Source organism: Myotis daubentonii, chromosome 1 (genome assembly GCF_963259705.1).
Source record: "Myotis daubentonii chromosome 1, mMyoDau2.1, whole genome shotgun sequence".
In the NCBI taxonomy this organism is placed as follows: Eukaryota; Metazoa; Chordata; class Mammalia; order Chiroptera; family Vespertilionidae; genus Myotis; species Myotis daubentonii.
This window is the reverse complement of record NC_081840.1, coordinates 31,883,301-31,901,627: the sequence shown is the minus strand read 5'-3', so window position 1 is coordinate 31,901,627 and position 18,327 is coordinate 31,883,301. Positions and strand designations below refer to the sequence as shown.

The 18,327-nt window shown below is 40.7% G+C and overlaps 1 protein-coding gene across 4 annotated transcripts; it reads left to right on the top strand.

The window, feature by feature from the left end:
• The first annotated feature begins 2,721 nt into the window (after positions 1-2,721).
• On the top strand, positions 2,722-17,191 carry LOC132233432 (SERTA domain-containing protein 4-like). 4 transcript variants are annotated; one of them, XR_009452635.1, is made up of 4 exons: positions 2,729-3,068; positions 4,142-4,262; positions 13,354-13,469; positions 13,575-17,191. XR_009452635.1 is itself a non-coding variant. In XM_059694126.1 (3 exons), the coding sequence occupies exons 1-3, from the start codon at positions 2,825-2,827 to the stop codon at positions 13,947-13,949; spliced, it is 735 nt and encodes a 244-aa protein (XP_059550109.1). In that variant the 5' UTR covers positions 2,722-2,824; the 3' UTR covers positions 13,950-17,191. The 4 variants fall into 4 exon arrangements, 2 of the variants coding, with proteins under 2 accessions (XP_059550109.1, XP_059550116.1); XR_009452631.1 differs by having other exon boundaries at positions 2,734-3,046; XM_059694126.1 differs by lacking the exon at positions 4,142-4,262 and having other exon boundaries at positions 2,722-3,068.
• Positions 17,192-18,327: the final 1,136 nt, after the last annotated feature.

The following is an 18,327-nucleotide window of genomic DNA, read 5'->3' as shown; positions in this document are numbered from 1 at the left end:
GGCTGACAACTCGGAGCTCTGATGAATTTTAATGTTCTTTCTACTACATAATAAAACATCTCATTCTTTTCAGCAAACAGATAAGGCGCAGGAGACAGGATTAGCATCACATCTGTGGTTGTCTTGAGGAGGGCAGAATAGAATTTAGATGAAGTCTAAGGTGGGTTGTATGGTAGTTTAATATTTAATTTTAAAATCTGAAATTGTTTAGTGAGAGATTTGCTCTAATCACTTGCCCGGAGAACTGAAGAATTTAAAAATTGAATCTGTAAACATAAACAGTCCAGTAAAGATTAAACTCTTACACCTGTGTTCTATTTCTGGTTTTGCGCCAAGCGACTCTGTGATCTTGAGATTACCTTGACCTTTCCTTCAAGTCTTCCAACATCTGTTATTTTTCTTGAGGTAGTCCCCGATGAAGAGGGGATTTGGCAATTATTTGGCGTGTCATATTAACAACAGAAAAGACTATATCCTGATTTATTCTGATAAAGTAAGTAGAAGTGATTCCCGTAATGGTCAAGTTCATGAGCCATTCCCCAAATAGATGTGTTTGTTTTTTCCCCTCCATAAAGATACAGCCTGTGATGATGGAGGCTGCTTTGCACCTGAGGGAGAAAAGCATTTTAAGAAAAGATGAAGCATTTCAGCTCAGAGGACTCACACCTACTTTGGAGGACAAAGAAGAAAATTAGGGAAACATATAAAGAACTTTTAGATTGTTTCCTAATATAATTAAAATCCAGTATAATGTAATAAAAGCAACTTTTATAAGATGCTTTGAGAAGGTAAACACATTGCTGTGTCTATGCAGTATCTCATTAAGGGCAGAAAACAATTTTCTGTATAATAGGCTTTCCCCCTTCTACTTGATTAACTAAAAGGGCAGCAAGTAGCTGCTGCCCTCGTGGCTTGTATAAGTTCACTGATAGCTACAGCCCAGGCGGACACAGGGACATGGGCCAGGCAGAGTGGCTCCGTGCATTCAGATGTGCTCTTGATTACCTTTGATGGACCAGGCACTGTGAACTAGATGCTAGGGACAGAGTGGAACTACCTTAATAGTCACCAGTGAGGTGCCTGTTGTGAAATGGGAACAGTAGGATGATTTGGGAATTTAATTAGGAGACTAATCTCATCAGTGGGAGGCTGCAAGGGAGAGAAAGCCACTCTGAGGAAGTGGTATTTAAGCAGAGACTTGAAGGCTGAGTAGGAGTAAGCTAGGTAAAAGGGAGGCCTCTTAAGGAAGCAGAAACAGCATGCACAAAATACCTGAGACAAATGAGAACCTCCGCATTCAAAGAAACTGAAAAAAAGTCCAGAGTGAGGAGGCCTTGAAGAGCAAGGGGGAAAGAATTAGGGCTAACAAGCTGTTGACTCTGGGGTTTGTTGTAAGTGTTAAGCTGGTCCTGGGTGCCTGAGGGAGTAGGGGCCCCTAGGAGGAACAGGGTCACTGGGTAGCATCTTCCATTTTGCAGAATGTCTGCCATTGCAGGAGTCAACCTGAGACTGCACAGCAGCGCTACTCGGACTCCAAAGATAGCAGCTTTTCATTTTAATTCATTCCCAGTGGCGCCCTCTGCCTTCCAGGCCCTGGCTGGACCTTACAGGGAGCCAGGGAAATGGTGTATCTTCTTCAATGAGATTCCCCCCTGAGGACAGCTTTGGTCAACATTTTCCTGTTAGGTTTGTCATTTTCCTGTCTTTAATTTGGCTCACTGGCTACCTAACTTTACCCACTCTGATGTTCTCATTCTCCTCTCCACCCATGAATAACAACCCCATTGAACAACAACAAAAAGCAGTGGTAAAAAATAAAAACACTTGAATGAGATATCAGAGACAATATAATCTTTTAATTTATACTAAAGTGTACATGACTGAAACACGCATAACTTCTCCAGTCTTCTTTGTGAAAAGTACCTTTTGTTCTGTGTATCTTTATTTTAAAGAAGTTTGCATATAAGCCTGAGTTTTCATTAGCCATCCGATGAAAATGAAGACGAACTGTATAAAGGAAGTCTTTTAGACCAAGGGGGACATTTTTCTGAAAACGTCGACACTATAACTGTAGTCAGCCATAGACAACATTAAAAGGAATTAGGCTCTGGTATGATCTTTATGGATTAGTTCATAGTTCGCTCTTTAAAATTTAACAACTGCTCAAACCCGCAGACACAAACAGGAACACCCTGGAGAGGAGAGTTCCAGACGGTAGAAGAAGCTCTTATGCTCTTCACCCCACATGCCTCACCCAGGTCACACGCACAACTCCTCTACCTGTCCCCTTGCCAGGGACCTGCCCCAGGGCAAAGGAGCATCTAGTGGATGTCTCAGTGTCTAAAAAGCACTGACTAAGTCCTGTTGCTTCCTCAGCCGCTGAAAGTGCTGTCCTACTCTGGTCCTCAAACCCAACCCCCACAGGGCACACCTACAGAGGGTAGGAGGGTGTTTCAGATCCCACCCCGCCCCCAGCGAGGGCCTACGGAGAATGGCCTGCCCTGGGGGCGCAGGCATGGCCGGCCCCCATCACCTGCCCAGGCCTGCGGGAGCTCATCCAGAAGAAGCTGGGCGTGGGCAGCCGCAGCGCTCTCCCACCCCAGGTCCCGCCCGCTCTCCTGGACCCAACTTAGGTCCCAAGAGGACCTTCCCTGTTTGGGACTCTGTTCGCCGCCCCTCTTCGTCCCTGCTCTCCAACCTTGCTCCTTCAGCCTCCGCCAGTGCACCCGACCTGCGGGAAAGTTGCTCCTGAGCGGTTGGAGGGGCGTCATCGCCTCCTAGCAACGCTCCTAGCAACCGGGTAACATCTGCTCCCTCTGGTCCAATGCGAGCAGAGAACAGCTGCGCGCCCGCCTCGCGTTCGGAACCAGAGCGAGAGGCGCTTCAGAGAGCGGAGGGACGGACCTGCGGGAGCCAGGGCTGCCGGCCGAGCTGCAGTTGCCGCCGCCGCCGTCGCTGTCAGCGCCGTCTGAAGAGTGACAGCCGCAAAAGCAGGGAGCCCCGAACCCCGCGCCTTTCCCAGACAAGTGCATGCGCCCGTCTCACGGTGAGTGGACCCAGCTCGCAAGGTAGGTGTGGACTCCTCCAGCCAGCTGCCTTCGTGTGAGGCTCAGGGGGTGAGGGTGGGAAGGTGTTGGGAGATCCCACCCCGCCCCCAGCCCATTGAAAAGTGGTCAGCTGGTAGCCCCAAACATCCCGACTCAATTAAGACATAATAATCGCGGAGTTGGTTCTTGAGGATGTCCCTGCCCATCGCTGTTAGGTTTGTGTTCGGAAGTTTTCAGTCCTTGTTTTTCCTTGGACTTCGCTGCCTGTGTGCCTTAGGAGGCAGCAGTCGCTCACAGGAAGCCTGCGGTGTAGGCGAAAGTGACATAGTGGAGTCTCCACTAATGGGATCAGCACGTACGGGGAGCAACATCTTTTCAGGTCCTGCTCTGGAAAGGGTCCATTTGGCCGGGAGCAGCCCTTCACTGTTACTCAGCCTCCTGAAAAGTAACCATAGTAACTCACCTCTCTTTTGATGGGATCCTCCTCATTGGCTGCCTATCTGCCTTTGGAAAGCTCATCTCTCTAAATATAGAAGATGATGAGATCTGTAAAGCCTACAGCTATGTAGAAAAGGTGCAGCTAAACATGCCCTTTAAAGAAAAGTGCCATTTAGCTATTTCAAAGCTTGCGAGAAACAGTGTGTATTCCAGAGAACGATGGAATTGGTGTATTTTGAGTTAACTGCTGGATTCTTACTTTAAAGAAAATATTTTCTGAAATTATACAAACCCTGGCATTAAAAAAACAAAAAACTTATATCTCTCTGACTGAGTTTAAAAACAAAACAAAACATTAACCGACTGTTAATCTCCCAGTAAATAACAGGTGAGATCAGTTATTCAGTTATTTCCATATTTCTTAGGATAGTTAAGATTCCTCACGTTTGAAATTAAATTTGGAGAAAATGAAATTAATAGTGTGTTCAAAGGCCTCTCTATTTATCTCTCTGGTCCAGATCAACCCCCCGCCCCCCCCCAAAGATCTGCGTGTCCTCCTACTAAGTGCTTTCACCTGCTCGATAACCAGTTCAAGTCAGTGTCCTGCTCACGTTTCCCACATTATTTGCGTCTGTCTCCTTGTTTCAAAACCTCAGGTAACCATTCATTCATGAGCCAGAGGCTGTGAGAAATGCTTGCTGTGCAAAGGGGAACTCTCACCAGATTTTCTGAAGCTGTCCTAGAAATACACTTTTCAGATTGATTCAGCATCACCAGGTAATCACTGGCTTTGCAGACCTTACTGTTTAAATATGTATCCAGAGAAATAAATGCTAATGTAGCATTACCATAACTTACAAGATCAATGTAAGGGGTTGTTTCTATAGATGGTTGCTGGGTAGAAGTCAATAGAGGGTTTCTGTAGAAAGGACATTTGTGGGCTGGCAGATCTTCCTCTCTGAGACCCATGTGAATAGGGTGGGCCAAATTAGGTAGCCTGGCTCAGGGAGCATGTCAGGCGGAAGCCGGCTCAGCACACTGGAGCATGTCTGAATGAAGGCAATGAAAAGAACTCTCTAAGTTGCAAAAAGAGATTGTGGTGATGTTTTAAATTTAATTTGCATGAAGGTCATGATGATACAAACCCATCAGTGTTAAGCATTTAAACTCAATTTTCAAGACTGAATGTGGTCTTTTAATGAGGGTTCAGCCCTCCGGCGTTGTGTAACTTTCACATATACTGAGCTATCCATGTGCACTTCCTGTAGGTAACCAGCCTAGCAAATGGTGATCGAATTCATGAAAATGTGCCATGCTGCCTTTCTTCCCTTTCCTTACTTCCCTTTGTAAAAATAAGTAATTGAACAATTTTACTCAGAAACCAATTTGAAAATTTATTCTGTTCTGGCTGTTGTATTGTGTTTATTTATTCAAGTGTAGTTGGTATACAATGTTATATCAGTTATATTAGTACAGTGTTTCTGAGTATCATGAGGCTTTGAAAATACTGGTCTCCATAGTCATTGAAATATTTGTGGTTTAGTGGTTTTAAGCATTAAAGGTGACCATTTGAACCATCACAAATGTTGGTTTCAATTAGCCTGTAGCACTGCCCACCCTTTTTTCTTTCTCCGTCACAATTACTGCATTTTATGGTGAAAAACAAATCTAAGGATACCAAAAATACTTGCTGTTATTCTGCCATGTGATGCAGATAGAGATCTAGTCATGCTATCAACCTGAGGAAAGTTTGAGTACAGCAGCCACAAGTATTGATTCCTGTACATGCCTTAGTCTTGTGTTTTAGTAATTTATACACATCCTATTTTTTATGCAATATGCATAGGAGTTTACAATCCTTCAGTGCCTTTAATTATTGAACGAGTCTGCCCTTTCGTGAAGACCACTGTTGCAATCAAAAAGGTCAAGTAAAAGAGGCTCTTAAATTTTCATTATTGTTTTATCCTGAATGTATAATGTGCAGAATATATGCTGTGTACTTTTGGAGAACTGATCTGTTTAAAATCATTCACCAGAAAATGTTATCATGGTATTTAGCTTTAAACAAATCAAATAGTACCATTATAATATAAGTTTTTAATCCTAGAGACATTGGTGGATCATAAGTCAGAGTGGGAAAAACAGTTCTCACCAATTTGTAGTTGAGGATGGAGTCACTCTCCTCAATAGGAATACCAGCTGTAGTTGAACATGTAAAGAAGGGGTGTACTTTGGTCTATAAGGCTCTGATAAAGCTGAGATCAGTCAGGTTAAAATGGAAACCAAGCCCTGATTTCAGTTTTTTCCCAACTCTTGTTGGAAGTTTTTAGGTGTTTATGAACATTCCACGTTCTGTTTTATGTCATGGTACTTTCGTGAGACTAAGGAGATGCTTTGTAAGGTGGAGGAAAGTGGAAAGGTTTGATGAAGATGCTGGGGTTTCTTGCCTCCCCATCTGGGCTCTCCACTGAGGACTCAGGCCAGCTGGCTTCAGCTATCAAAACACCAGCTTCCCAACAGTAGCTCTAAACCAAAGGCACAGCCAGTTCACATTGCTCTATTTGTCAAAGCGATAGGCTTCAGAAACCCAGAAAAGGCTGAAATTAGAATTTCAGAAGCAGAGGTGTATATGGACCATAATCATTCAGGACTAAAACTGAGCCAGAAACACCTGTTCCGGTTTAGGGGAAACCAATCCTTGTCAAACTCCCATCCCCGCATCTTATTTTTAATAAGTTGTCTGTCTAAATCAGAGGTTCTCAACCTGTGGGTCACGACCCCTTTGGCGGTCGAACGACCCTTTCACAGGGTTCGCCTAAGACCATCCTGCATATCAGATATTTACATTACGATTCATAACAGTAGCAACATTACAGTTATGCAGTAGCAACGAAAATAATTTTATGGTTGGGTCACAACATGAGGAACTGTATTTAAAGGGCCAGAAGGTTGAGAACCACTGGACTCTAAATGGTTAGTGCAGCCCCTTTTTAGTCTAACACAATTCTTTTTAAATTTTTTTCTGATTAAGTTTTTACAAACAGGCTACTAACAGAGCCATCTAGTTTACTGCACTCATTCTCAGTGGGGTGGTGGGAGGATATTAATGAAAAGCACAAGGGTTGGCTGATGTTGTGTTCAGTACTGTAATATAGCTTTATATTTAGAATAAAAAACTTTTTCACATTATAAATTATTGACTGTAAAGTGCAACAGAAAGCCTACTTGGTAGGCAGAGATCCAAGTGTCTTCTAAATACCATTGATGCCTAGAAGGGGAGGAGGGCCAGGTTCGAAGCTGGAACTTCTCCTCTGTGGTGGTGTATAAAAGTATGTGTTCTTTTTAAGATGATTATCAAAAGGGGGCCTGGATCAGAAATATCAAGAAAAGCAGGGGCATTGCAGAGAATCAGGACTCTGGAGCCTAGCCTCACTTCTGCCCCCCTGTGGTACTTGTTTCACCACTTCATGGCTCAGGTTCTCTACCTGTAATGTGGGAGATAGACCAACTCTTAATAAACTTAGGTGGAGTGCGTGAGCTTGAACACAGTGCAATATAATGAAGCACCTTCAGCTCCTTAGAAGACAGGCTCCCTGTGCAGGAAGAACATCTTGCCACTAGAGCAGCTCCAGGTGGCGACACAAATCAGGCACCATATGAGTGAGGGCAGAAAACCACCTAACTCCAGAGCAAATTCTCATCAATTCTGAGTGAGCAAAGTTGTTCACGAGTCATTACATCTTTTGTTTTTCTACAAACCCTCGGAGATACCTGGCTAAATGTTTTGGGTGCTGTAACCCAACCTGATGGTGGTATCAAAGTGGAAGATGATATAGATGATATAGGTCAGAGACTTTTCAAAAGACCACCTGCTGTGTGTATATTAGGGATTATAACCTTCCTCTCTGAGCAACAGACCTGGGCATCTAAGGCAGTTATAGCCTCTCCATAGACATTATTGGGAAGATATTTCTTGGGACCTATATATAGCTATGCAGTTGCTTTACTAATTTTCTTTCTTATTTCCACTTTCCAAAGGAAAGGTGGAGTGAAAGGGAGGATCATCTTCAAAACAAGGAATGCACTTCTGAGGGGTGGTGAACCACAAAGTTTACCCAGGAAACCTACAGCTCTTGGTCTCTATCATGGCCAGGGCCCGATCATGGCAGGAGTTAGGCTTTGTGCAGCCTCTAAGGTAACTTCATAGCTGCATGGATGGTCACATCCCATGGGATGCTCTTCTCTTTGGTTCCACGGCCATCACCAGGGAACAAGATAGATTTGTGGAATTGTCAGTGTTTCATTTAATATCCCGTGCCTATAACTGGGGCGGTTCCAGATGCTGCTGGTCTCTTGAGAAACCCTTCTAACTCACTGGCTGTCAGTATCCCAATGAAAGTTCCTATGAAAGTCTTCCAGGAGCTACAACTTGTTGGTAATTTTAAACTGTCAGTGGAGTCAGTCTTGTGCGTGGGGTAGATGATCCATTTGATGAAAGAGATTGTTCCATTGATTCGGAGCTCAAAACTGGCACTGAGTTCTGATCCCATACAGCAGAGTTCCCAGAAGGGTGCTGGGCAAAGGCTTGTGAGGGAGACAATTGATGAAATATTGCTAAATATCAACAAGACTAAAGGTCCACAGAGGGCGCAGCATTACAGCTTTGGATCTTGCACTGGTCTACCTTCCTGAACACACTCAGGAATGTTTCATGCATCCTGTGCTTAACACTAAAGGGGAGAACAGATGTCCCATAGATAACATAGTGCTGCTGAGTAGGATATATGTATGACTTCAAAAATAAGATAAATAATAATACCTAACATTTATGCACCAAAAAATATGTGGCTATGCAACAGGCACTGAGTATGTGCTTTTAAAACATCATCTCATTTAATTTGCATACAACTCAGTGAGTTTGGCATTTCATTGATGGGGAACTCAGGCTGTTTGAGGTTAAGCAAATGTTGCCCAAAGTCACTAAGCAAAAATATTGTAGAGCTGGATTTGAACTAGGCCTGTGGAACAGTACTGGGCAGTCGTGCTGAAGCACATATTTTAAGTCTGCAGCAAGATTACAGAACATGGCCAACAGTGACAGATGGAATAGCTCTTTCTAAACAAAAGTGGTCATGGCCCTTAAAGAAGAATGTCTGGTAGCTTTGCCACCAGAAAAGTGTAGGTCTCTACCTATTTCGATAGGTAGAGACCTACACTTTTTTGTTGTTGTTAATCCTCAATGGAGGATATTTTTTCCATTGCTTTTCAGAGAGATTGGAAAGGAGGGAAGGAAAAGGAGAGAGACAGAGGACAGAGAGAGTGCAACATCGATGTGAGAGAGACACATTGATCAGTTGCATCCTACACATGTCCAAACCAGGGCCAGGGATCAAACCTGTAACCCAGGTACATGCCCTTGACTGAGAATTGATGCTCTAACTTCTGAGTAACACCAGGCAGGGCGAGACATGTACTTTCTGAGGCTCATGCCAGGCTAACACCACAGAAAGGGAAATCAGTGGGAGACTGGAAGCAGAGGCCCTTGAGTTGTCCGCAGCATGAGTCAGTGAGTCAGTGGTTGATCTGAGAGGAGCACCCACCTATTCTCCCCATTGATGAGACTCTTCTTTTGTCTGTGGCGACAGATGCACACATCTCATGGGATGGTCTGGACGCTGGTTTTGCAGTGTATTGATTGAATGAAAAGGAAAAGCTTACCAACATTCAAATATGTTAAACTCATCAGTTCACCATCTCTCAGGCTTTTCACAGTCTTGGACAAAGAACAGGTTACGATGACAGGAGGTGTTCTTTTATGATTGTCTGTTCTGTCAAAGTGTTTGTAAATTAATTTGCTGATGATCTTTCCTTAATGTACTGCCCTGGGCCGCGCACCAAATGAAATCACTTGTATAATAATAGGGTTTCAGTTGTCTGGAGGCAGAAGCAGAACAATAAGAAAGCATTTGAGCAATCGTTGGTAATTACATTTTAAACATTTATTTAAAGAAATAAGTACAAATTGTACTGCCAGAACCCCAATGACAGGATGGTCATTCTGTTCTGTGATTCTTAATTTGTTGCTCGTTGAAGTTTTACACCATGACATACACTGAGCCCAGCAGAGATTTCATGTGTCCAAAGGAAACGATTTGAATATACAAGCCAGCATTCACCATTTTATCTTCAGAGATAAATTTAGGCTCAGCCTAATTCAGTTTTATGATTTATATGCTGTTCTCAGAGCTCAGGACACTGTCTAGGAAGACAGAGTCATTTTACTTTTTCTTATCTGTTTCATCAGCTTCATTAAATTACAGGCTGGGCTGAGTTTGCCTTGTTAGTTGCAGGAGACATATACATACAGGTTTACACATGTTTTCTGGGTTATAACAGGCACACTCCTTTGGATATTTGGAGTAACTTTAACTCTCCAAATGACTGTGTGGATGTTTCAGAAATATTTCCTTTACCCCAAATGTATGACCAGAGGCACTAAATCCAGAAATATTTGCTTGCAGCCTTTATAGTAGCTGTACTATATTTTTAAACGTGATTGTTTGAAATATTCCTTTGCAGTCTTTTACCTCTCTAATTATAACCTAGTATCTCTGGGAGGCAGGGTGATGGAAAGAGTCTCAGAGTCAGAGCTGGGAGGCCAGGCTGGGGTTTACTTCTGTGGGATAGATCTGTCCTTATTGGCACTAATAAGAGCTAGGATTTATTGAGTACTTACTATATACTAGGCACAGTGCCAGTCTCTTGCCATGAATTATTTCAGTGCTCCTATGAGCCAGTATTATTTCTATCCCCACTTTGCAAATGAGATTCGTAGAGTTGATGTAATTCTCTCAAGGTCACATAGCTAAGAAGCAGCAGAGCAGAAATTGAAACCCACTTCCATCTGACTTCAAAACCAAACTCTTAGCGGACAACAGACTGTAAATCATTGAACTTCTCTGGGCCACAGTTTCCTCATCTACACTGGAGACTGAACCAGGTGATCAGATAATAGTTTCCAGGTCTGAATTTTTTGAGTTCCAGTTCAGCCAAGAAAACAGATGTAGCTACTTATGTTTGCTGTATATTTTAGTCTCAAAGCGGCTGAGCGCATCCTCCAACATTTGATGCTGAAAACATTGCAAATAGCTAAACAGCCTGCAAGGAGGTAATTGTCAAACTGATACCAGCTGTGAAAGCTTTTCAGCATTTCAACAACCCATGGGGGTGTTTTTTAAGAGCAGTAAACTAAGTTGCTAAGTGTGTTTGTTGCCCATGGAGCTGAGACACTGCTCTAGTCCCCTGTGAATTTACTCTGTAGTTTCAGGGTTTGCAACATTCCTCATCATAGGCTGACGGCTTGAATACAGCCAGACAGCATCTTTATGAACCTTGGAGACATTTGGTATATTTTTTGGCCTTGATCTCTTAAATAAAAATACGTATCTTCCCCAGAGCGTTACTTGTTGTATTTGACATTTGGTTCTCCAAGTTTCCACCTGCCCTTCCTTGTATCATTCATTCAAAGGTTTTTAATTGGTTATAAATGCTGTAGACATTGCATTGCTTTGGAAAGTAAAATGAGCGGACATTTAAAGATAGGTACATATTGTATTTATAATGTTTTCCTTATGGTAAAGTCACTCTTCTCATTTCCAAGTCTTTCTTCATCGTGTGCTACTCTATAGTAATTCATTGGACCTTATTTTAAGAAATCAGCGGCTTCTCCAGTTGTAATGCGAACAACAGCCATTGATACTTCTTAATGTGAGCCTAGGAATTTATGTTGAAAAGTGACATCATTCCCTAGTTAAAATGCAGTCTGGCTTTGTTCATGATGCTAAATGCAGTCTGGCTTTGTTCATGATGCTAAAGCATCAATGTTGCAATAGCAACAACAACAAAAATCAATCAAGCTGATTGCTTGGCATTCTGATGATAAGGCAATCGGCTGATTGGCTCAATGTTCTGTTTTTCAACTTGCTGTTGTAGTGCTACTCCCGAGTTTTCCCAAGGCTTTAACATGGAAGCTCTAAAAAAAAAAAAAAAAAAAAAAAAAAAAAAAAAAAAAAAGTGGCCCTCAGACCTGCAACACCAACATCATCTGGAAATTTGTTACAAATGTTTATTCTCTGCTCCCAGCCCAGACCGCCTGAGTTAGAAACTCTGGGGGCAGGCGCCAGCAATTGGCGTTTTAAGGAGATCTCCGATGGTGCTGATGCTGGCTAACGTTTGAGAACCACTGGGGCATCAACTAGTTAAACCATTTAAAAAGTCGCCAGTCACAGGAATCGATTGTCATCACGGAATGTCCCAAAGTTTCACCTAATTATTTGATTAAATCCGTTGAAAATACACCAAAGAAAGTGCAGTTTACTGAAAAACAGCCCCTGGGAAAAGTGCTTTCAAAGATGCTTCCTTTGTTTTCAATGTAATCGACTTTGTTCTTTTGTTCTAATCTTTTGAAATCTGTAAGAATGCCATATAAACTGAGTTTTGCTGATTGAATTCAAAGATTGTATACATATAGTAGCAGTTATTGTCTTTGCTTAGATTGTGAGTGATCATTACACATTCGTCTCTTTAGGTCAGACACACCAATGGTTTAAAATTTTTATTGTCCTTATAAGACATGCTAACTCTATTTAAAGGCTCTCTTGAGTTTATAATCCATTGTGAGGCACTGACTATCTGGATTATTTAAGGTGTGATTTTGTAGCTTTTCCTACCAGTTTAGAAAATCATTCAGCTACAAAAAGCTGCAGGAAGCATTTATACAGATGCATCAAGTTGGGGAAAAACTAGGAGGAGCAGATTCTTGAAGAACACATTTAATATTTATGATTTAAAAAATTTAGGGTGTTGGAGGAAAAACATCAAATGTCTTAACCAAAAATTTACTTAACACTTTAATAAACTACTCATTTTGAGAAGCAAATGGTTTCAACACCTGGACATATTTGAGATTAAACTAGACAGTGGTTAAACATGAACTTTTTTTTTTCTGGTCTGGCCTCTGAGGTTGAATGAGTACTGAACAGGACTCAATAATTTGTAGTCTAAATTCATTCACTGCGTTCACTAGGAAGCTCCTTGCCTTTTGCTTTTAAGGTCGAACTTGCTTCTTTTCTGTGATATGAGCACCACCTAGAGTACACACTAGGAACTTCCTTTAAACCAAACCATCTCTTTTCCGAAAATCTGCTCTCAGAACTCTGTCCTTCCTTAAGTAAGCCAGAATCCTCAATAGCAACAGAATTTCAAAGGAGAGAACAAAGATTTTCATTTTTCAGATATTACACCAAGGTCAAGTGTTCTAAACCTTTCATTTACTGGTGATTAACTCTTTAAGACATGCATTATGAGGATGGTGATATACCATCACCATATCATAGGCTTGGTCTATAGACAGACACAATTATTTCTTTAAAAGTGTAATTGGGTCACTAACCAATTTTACACCAGCTTGATTAACCCAGAACCATTAAATTACCTCTGTAAATTAGGCAGTTTAACTAAAAGAATGATGACAATAACATCTTTGTTCATTACATTTTGTGAATCAAATTGGGTATGTTTCGGCATTCAATGGCATGAAAGGAAATAGAGGATTGGTAAGTATTTTATTTTCAAGCGGATGCTTAAGGAAATAACTATAATTCTGCCACCTGAACACCGATTCTGGGCCTGAATAGTGGCATCTCCACCACAGGGCAATGCCCCTGACTGCTTTACCAAGCTGCTTAGTAAGTGAAGAGAGAATACCACTTTCCAGAGTCCCCTGTTCCTTTTTACTCGTAGCACTTTTATGGTAAAATAGCCTTTGTCACAAAATCTGACTTTTCTCCAATTATTTTGTTTTGTTTAGCCTATCCAACCAAAGTATTAACATACACATTAACAACGTCGAAAGTAGCCTACTTTAAGAGGAAATATGCAGAAGAAGAAGATTTACATCAAGATTACCATGGGTATTTTCCAAAAGTAAGGGTTCGCCTGTTATTATTCTTTCATTTTTTATGACTCAGCAAAAAGCTCTGCTTTCCTGTCTCTAAGGCAAGTAGCGTTAACGATGTGCTTGCCTTCCAGCACTTGATACTGCCCGAAGACAGGACCTGCATACTCAAACTGTCTCTGGAGAAGCTCAGGTTTCTTGAAGACCCAGAAACCTACCTGAGAAGGTCTGTGTTAATTAACAATTTGCTGAGGAAGATCCACCTGGAGACGGAGAAAGAGAGCTATGAATACTTTAAAGAAGCTCCCTGCTATAAGACTGCTTATTCTGATGCAAGAAAACGGCTGAAGTTTATGGTACAGGAATGCTGTTCTCAGTCTCTCTATTACGAAGAGCTGCATTCGTATCATATTGTGCCTTATGCTTCGGAAAATGCCATTTATGGGATGGGCTACACTAGCAGCCACTTGGAGCAGAATTCTCAGTTGCTTATTTATAAAATGAATTAAAGTAACTGTTAAGTCCATTGATACTTTGTTTTCTAAATGCCTGAACTGTTTATAGTGAAGATGTGAACGTAAGGCACTTGAGATCCAAGATGAGATGCATGCTAAACTGATCGGAGAGAATTCTGGTTATTACTCAGCAGTCCTTAGTATCATCAAGTCAAACTGGAAATATGTCCACCCATTATTAAGTGGCAAGTAAGTGCTTTAGAAGCACCCCCTCCCCCAATTTGTTTTAAGATAAAGTATAGGAAGAGACGAGACCGACTTCTTACACAGATTTAAACATTTTAAGCCCGTATTTCCAAATGCTGCCACTCACGGTGAAAAGTAACAGATGAAACTGGTAAAATCTTGTCCCTGAGGACTAAAGGTGGAACAAATTTACAGTAATTTTTCTGTAAACGATGAGGAGAGAGGTAGGTTCTTGCTGAAAAGCTTTGCGGTGTTAAGCATTGTGCCAAATAATCATTTGACATCATTCTCCTTTTTAGCATTCGTGGCAATTCAAGATGGGGCAGCCTTATGGCAATTTAACTGCTGAATGTAACAACCAGACTACTCCAACCTGATCCATTTTGCTTTTCGTTTTTCTGGTCTCTTTTAAGGTGAAACTTCATAAGATAGCCTTGTGGATGGGCTTATCTCTAAGTTCTAGGGGCAGTTAAAATTTGTGGCGGGTCTTTAGTTAAGAGTTTAAATTTTATTTATGATGTCATTTTTTTTAATAGGCTGTGAAGCTCAGGAAAAGAGTAGGCAGGGAAAATTTGTTTTAATAGGTTGATAATTTTTAAAAAAATCTTATCTGCAAAAGTTGGGGAGAACAACAGAAATTCTACATGATGTTATTTCTTTACTTAAGAGTGCATTTAAGGCTGCCTGGATGAAACTTTGCACTGATTTTTGTACAATAGTTGACCAATCACTATTTGACAAAATGTTTCAGAATGCCTTTGGGGTCGAGTTTAGATCCTTCCCTATATTTTGCAACTTGAAAGCTAATTATTTAACAAGTTGGATAGATTCCTGAAATCCTTAGAAGCAGTTCATCATTTTCTTTGAGGTTCGAGTGAGCTGTCTGATTTAAATGTCTTGAGTTATGTCCTATGGAGCATACCATTTCAATAATTGTCACTAACTGATAAAGCAGATTGGGAAAACTAGATGCCAAAGGTATATTCAAGAAAATACCAAAGACCCAAAGATGAGTGTTGGCTCGAGTATGGTAATCAAGGTAAGAATCTTACATAAGGATTGTACAGGACATAGGAGAACAGCGTGGAAGGGTTTTGGGAAGATTTGCCCACTAATGTGCTTTCTGAGCGCTTTGTACATCATGATGATAATCAAGGACACTGCTTTAAATGAAGACATGACAGGCCTTCGGTGATCATATGTTTTGGCAAATTTAAGTATGGTGATCTGTCAGCCTTGTATCTTGCTTTGTTGAAAGCCATCTTATACCCAAGAAGGCCTTTTTCTCTTCAGGAGAATTTTGTTTTTAGTTTTGATTCACAACTCGCTCCCTCTAATGAATCATAGAGGTGATTAACATGGATGCTTTTGGTATAAAGAATATCAGTACTCTAATCAGCATGCATTGTTAGAACAACATAGCTATATAATTGGTAAAAGTGTCTGGTTTATATTTAATTGCTCAATCAAAACTAGGAAAAAATGCTTAGGAACAAACTGAAAAATTATCATTGATGTTAATTTCTAAAGGCATTTTGGTATAAATGGTGAGATAGCTTTGAAATACAAATATACATATTTAAAAATTAATTTAAGGGCAAAAACTTGGCCACAAAGTTTAGAAACTTCATTTTACTGCTTATAAAATACCTTATTTTCCAGAATGTGTCTTTTAAACTGTAGATTTCTTAAACAGTGGGGGCATTATTTGAATAGATGCAAAACTTGTTAGGATAATATTACTATCATATAATTAAAAATAGAATTAGCTCTCCAATAGTTTAAATTTTTTACTGGAAAGAATATTTGGCTCCATTTAGGACAGTGTCTACAAGAAAACACACTAGTGCTAATAGACGTGACTTACAAAAATGTCACATAGTACAATTGTTTGAGGAGAGAAATGCTCATACTTTGCAATATTGAAGAGAGAGAGAAAATTACCAAGACAGTGTGAAATTGTAATATATACTGTGTGTCGGAAATCTTAAACAAAGCAAGAACTCTTAGTCACTGAACCAGTAAGAGATGTGAAGTCTGTTTATTTGGTGATATCGTTAACCCAGCTCTCTGATCTATACATTCATATGTAGAGAAGGAACTTACAAACCAGCAGTATTTCTGAATATGCTTTTAAAAAATATGTGCTGATTTCAAAACAAGTTATTTTAAAAATATCTTTTAGAGCATCAAATTTCTCTCCCAATAAACAATTCCTAGTTGAGTTGACTAATATTATCTTGACTTTAAAAAAATAATATTTATATTTCAACTATGTAACTTTCTGAGCTAACCAATAAGATGGCTGATTTATCCGGCCAAACTGAATCATAGGGAGACCCTGCATAGACCTGCTCCAGATGTGAGAGGCCAAATGGGCGACAAGATACACCTTTTTTGATCCTGGACATCCTTTCTCTGGTGACCAGAGCCACTCTTAGAGTAAGACAGAGAGGGTGGGAAATCTGAGTGCCTTTGGTAATTTGGATCACTCTTGTGGGTGCCCAAACAGCCAAAAGACCTAGTAAAAAAGAAGAAATTTTTAAAAAGAGGAGAGGAAAAATGAAGAGATGAGGAAGGGGGAAAGAAGGGCAGAGAAATAAGGAACAGGATTAGTAAGTGAAAGAGAAAGTTGTTTCATGTGGGGAGGGGTTGCTTGCTTATTATACTCAATTTTGCTTTCCTGCCTGTTATACATCTAAACCCTGAGATCCACATTATATTATCTTTTCTTTCATTTGCTGATGATGCACAAGATTAGATTCTATTCAGTATATGCATTATTTGAAATGTGGTATTTCTGTGAAACATACCTGACACTGAGCTCCTGCGCAGATGAGAAAAGGAAAAATAGAAATTAAGTTGAGGAAAAGACTAAATGGCGAGCCTATGTATACATGGGTAAGCTCGAATGCAGGATCAGATTCCAATGTATATTCCTAGATTTAATAAATTCTCGTGCTGGAGGACTTGGAATTAAGTGCAATTCCCCACTATTAATTGAGCAACTACTCTGAGCCAGGCACTGTGCCAGGGTTGAGGATTTACTAGCAGAGTTAAGCAGTTCACTGATGAGAGAGGAACTCAGCAATGTTTGGCTTTTGTTCAAAAGGTAAGGATTCTATTGGGAGTAGCACCTGCATTTCTCTTTTCCAAACTCTGGGATTGTTCTCAAGCGTACGTCTCCAAAGGCATTTGTGGCTAAGAAGATGCCCAGGGAGAAGGGAAGGTCCACTAACCCAGATCTTAGGAAGGAGTGAGCATTCTGCTTTGCAGCATTTTTTTTTTTTTTTTTTTTTACTTGGAGGCATAATAGAAAACTCCATTGAAGGGGGAGAGCATGGATGACCTTAGCCCATTCCTTGGACTCGAGAAGTCATGGGGAGGTAGGGAGACACATGCAAACACTGACCAGTTCCTTATCCTTTGACTTCTGTAACTTCCATGTTTTTTTACAAGAGAAACTAGGTTAATATTAATGCCAAGGAGAGTGTTGGCAGAGAAGCAGAATTGGAAAAATCACAGCCAGAGAATTGCATATAGGGTGTTTAAGGTTAAAAGGGCAGCATTTTTTAATTTGTCTTGTGTTGGTGCGTAGCTTAAGTGAACCCCAGGGATGTCTTAACACCTGCTCCTGGAGCTGTCCTCCTCCTCTACCACTGGCTTCCTCTCTGAATCACAGCCCAACACCCAGTCTTTGCTGCAGGTAGAAGCTATGGTTCTAATTCTTCACTCTCCTTCCCCCCAGCATTGATACTGATTCGCCCAAAAATACTTGCAGGAAAGTAACAATTTGCAGGACTGGCTGAACTCCTGTGGGAAAGGGTTTTCAGAATGTATCAAAGTAGAATTCATCAGTTTCTTGTTACAATTCTTTGGAAACTTATTGTGCTTAGTCATTCAATAATTGTCTGTTAAGGTGATCTTCATGTTTCTAGAGTTCACCGTATTAGTTATCCGTTGTGTACGTTTTTGTTAAAGAAAAAAACCTTAGGTTGGAAACAATGGCAGACTGTGTGCAATTCAAGCAGTTTATGAATATTTATGTAATATATGGAATTTTAACTTACATTTTCCCATTCTCAAACTTCAATACTATATACATCAACATGTGACACGTTTCAGGTTTTCTGTTTCTTTTTTAAGTGGACCATGCTTAAAAGTTGTTTCATTCACGGTTGAGCAT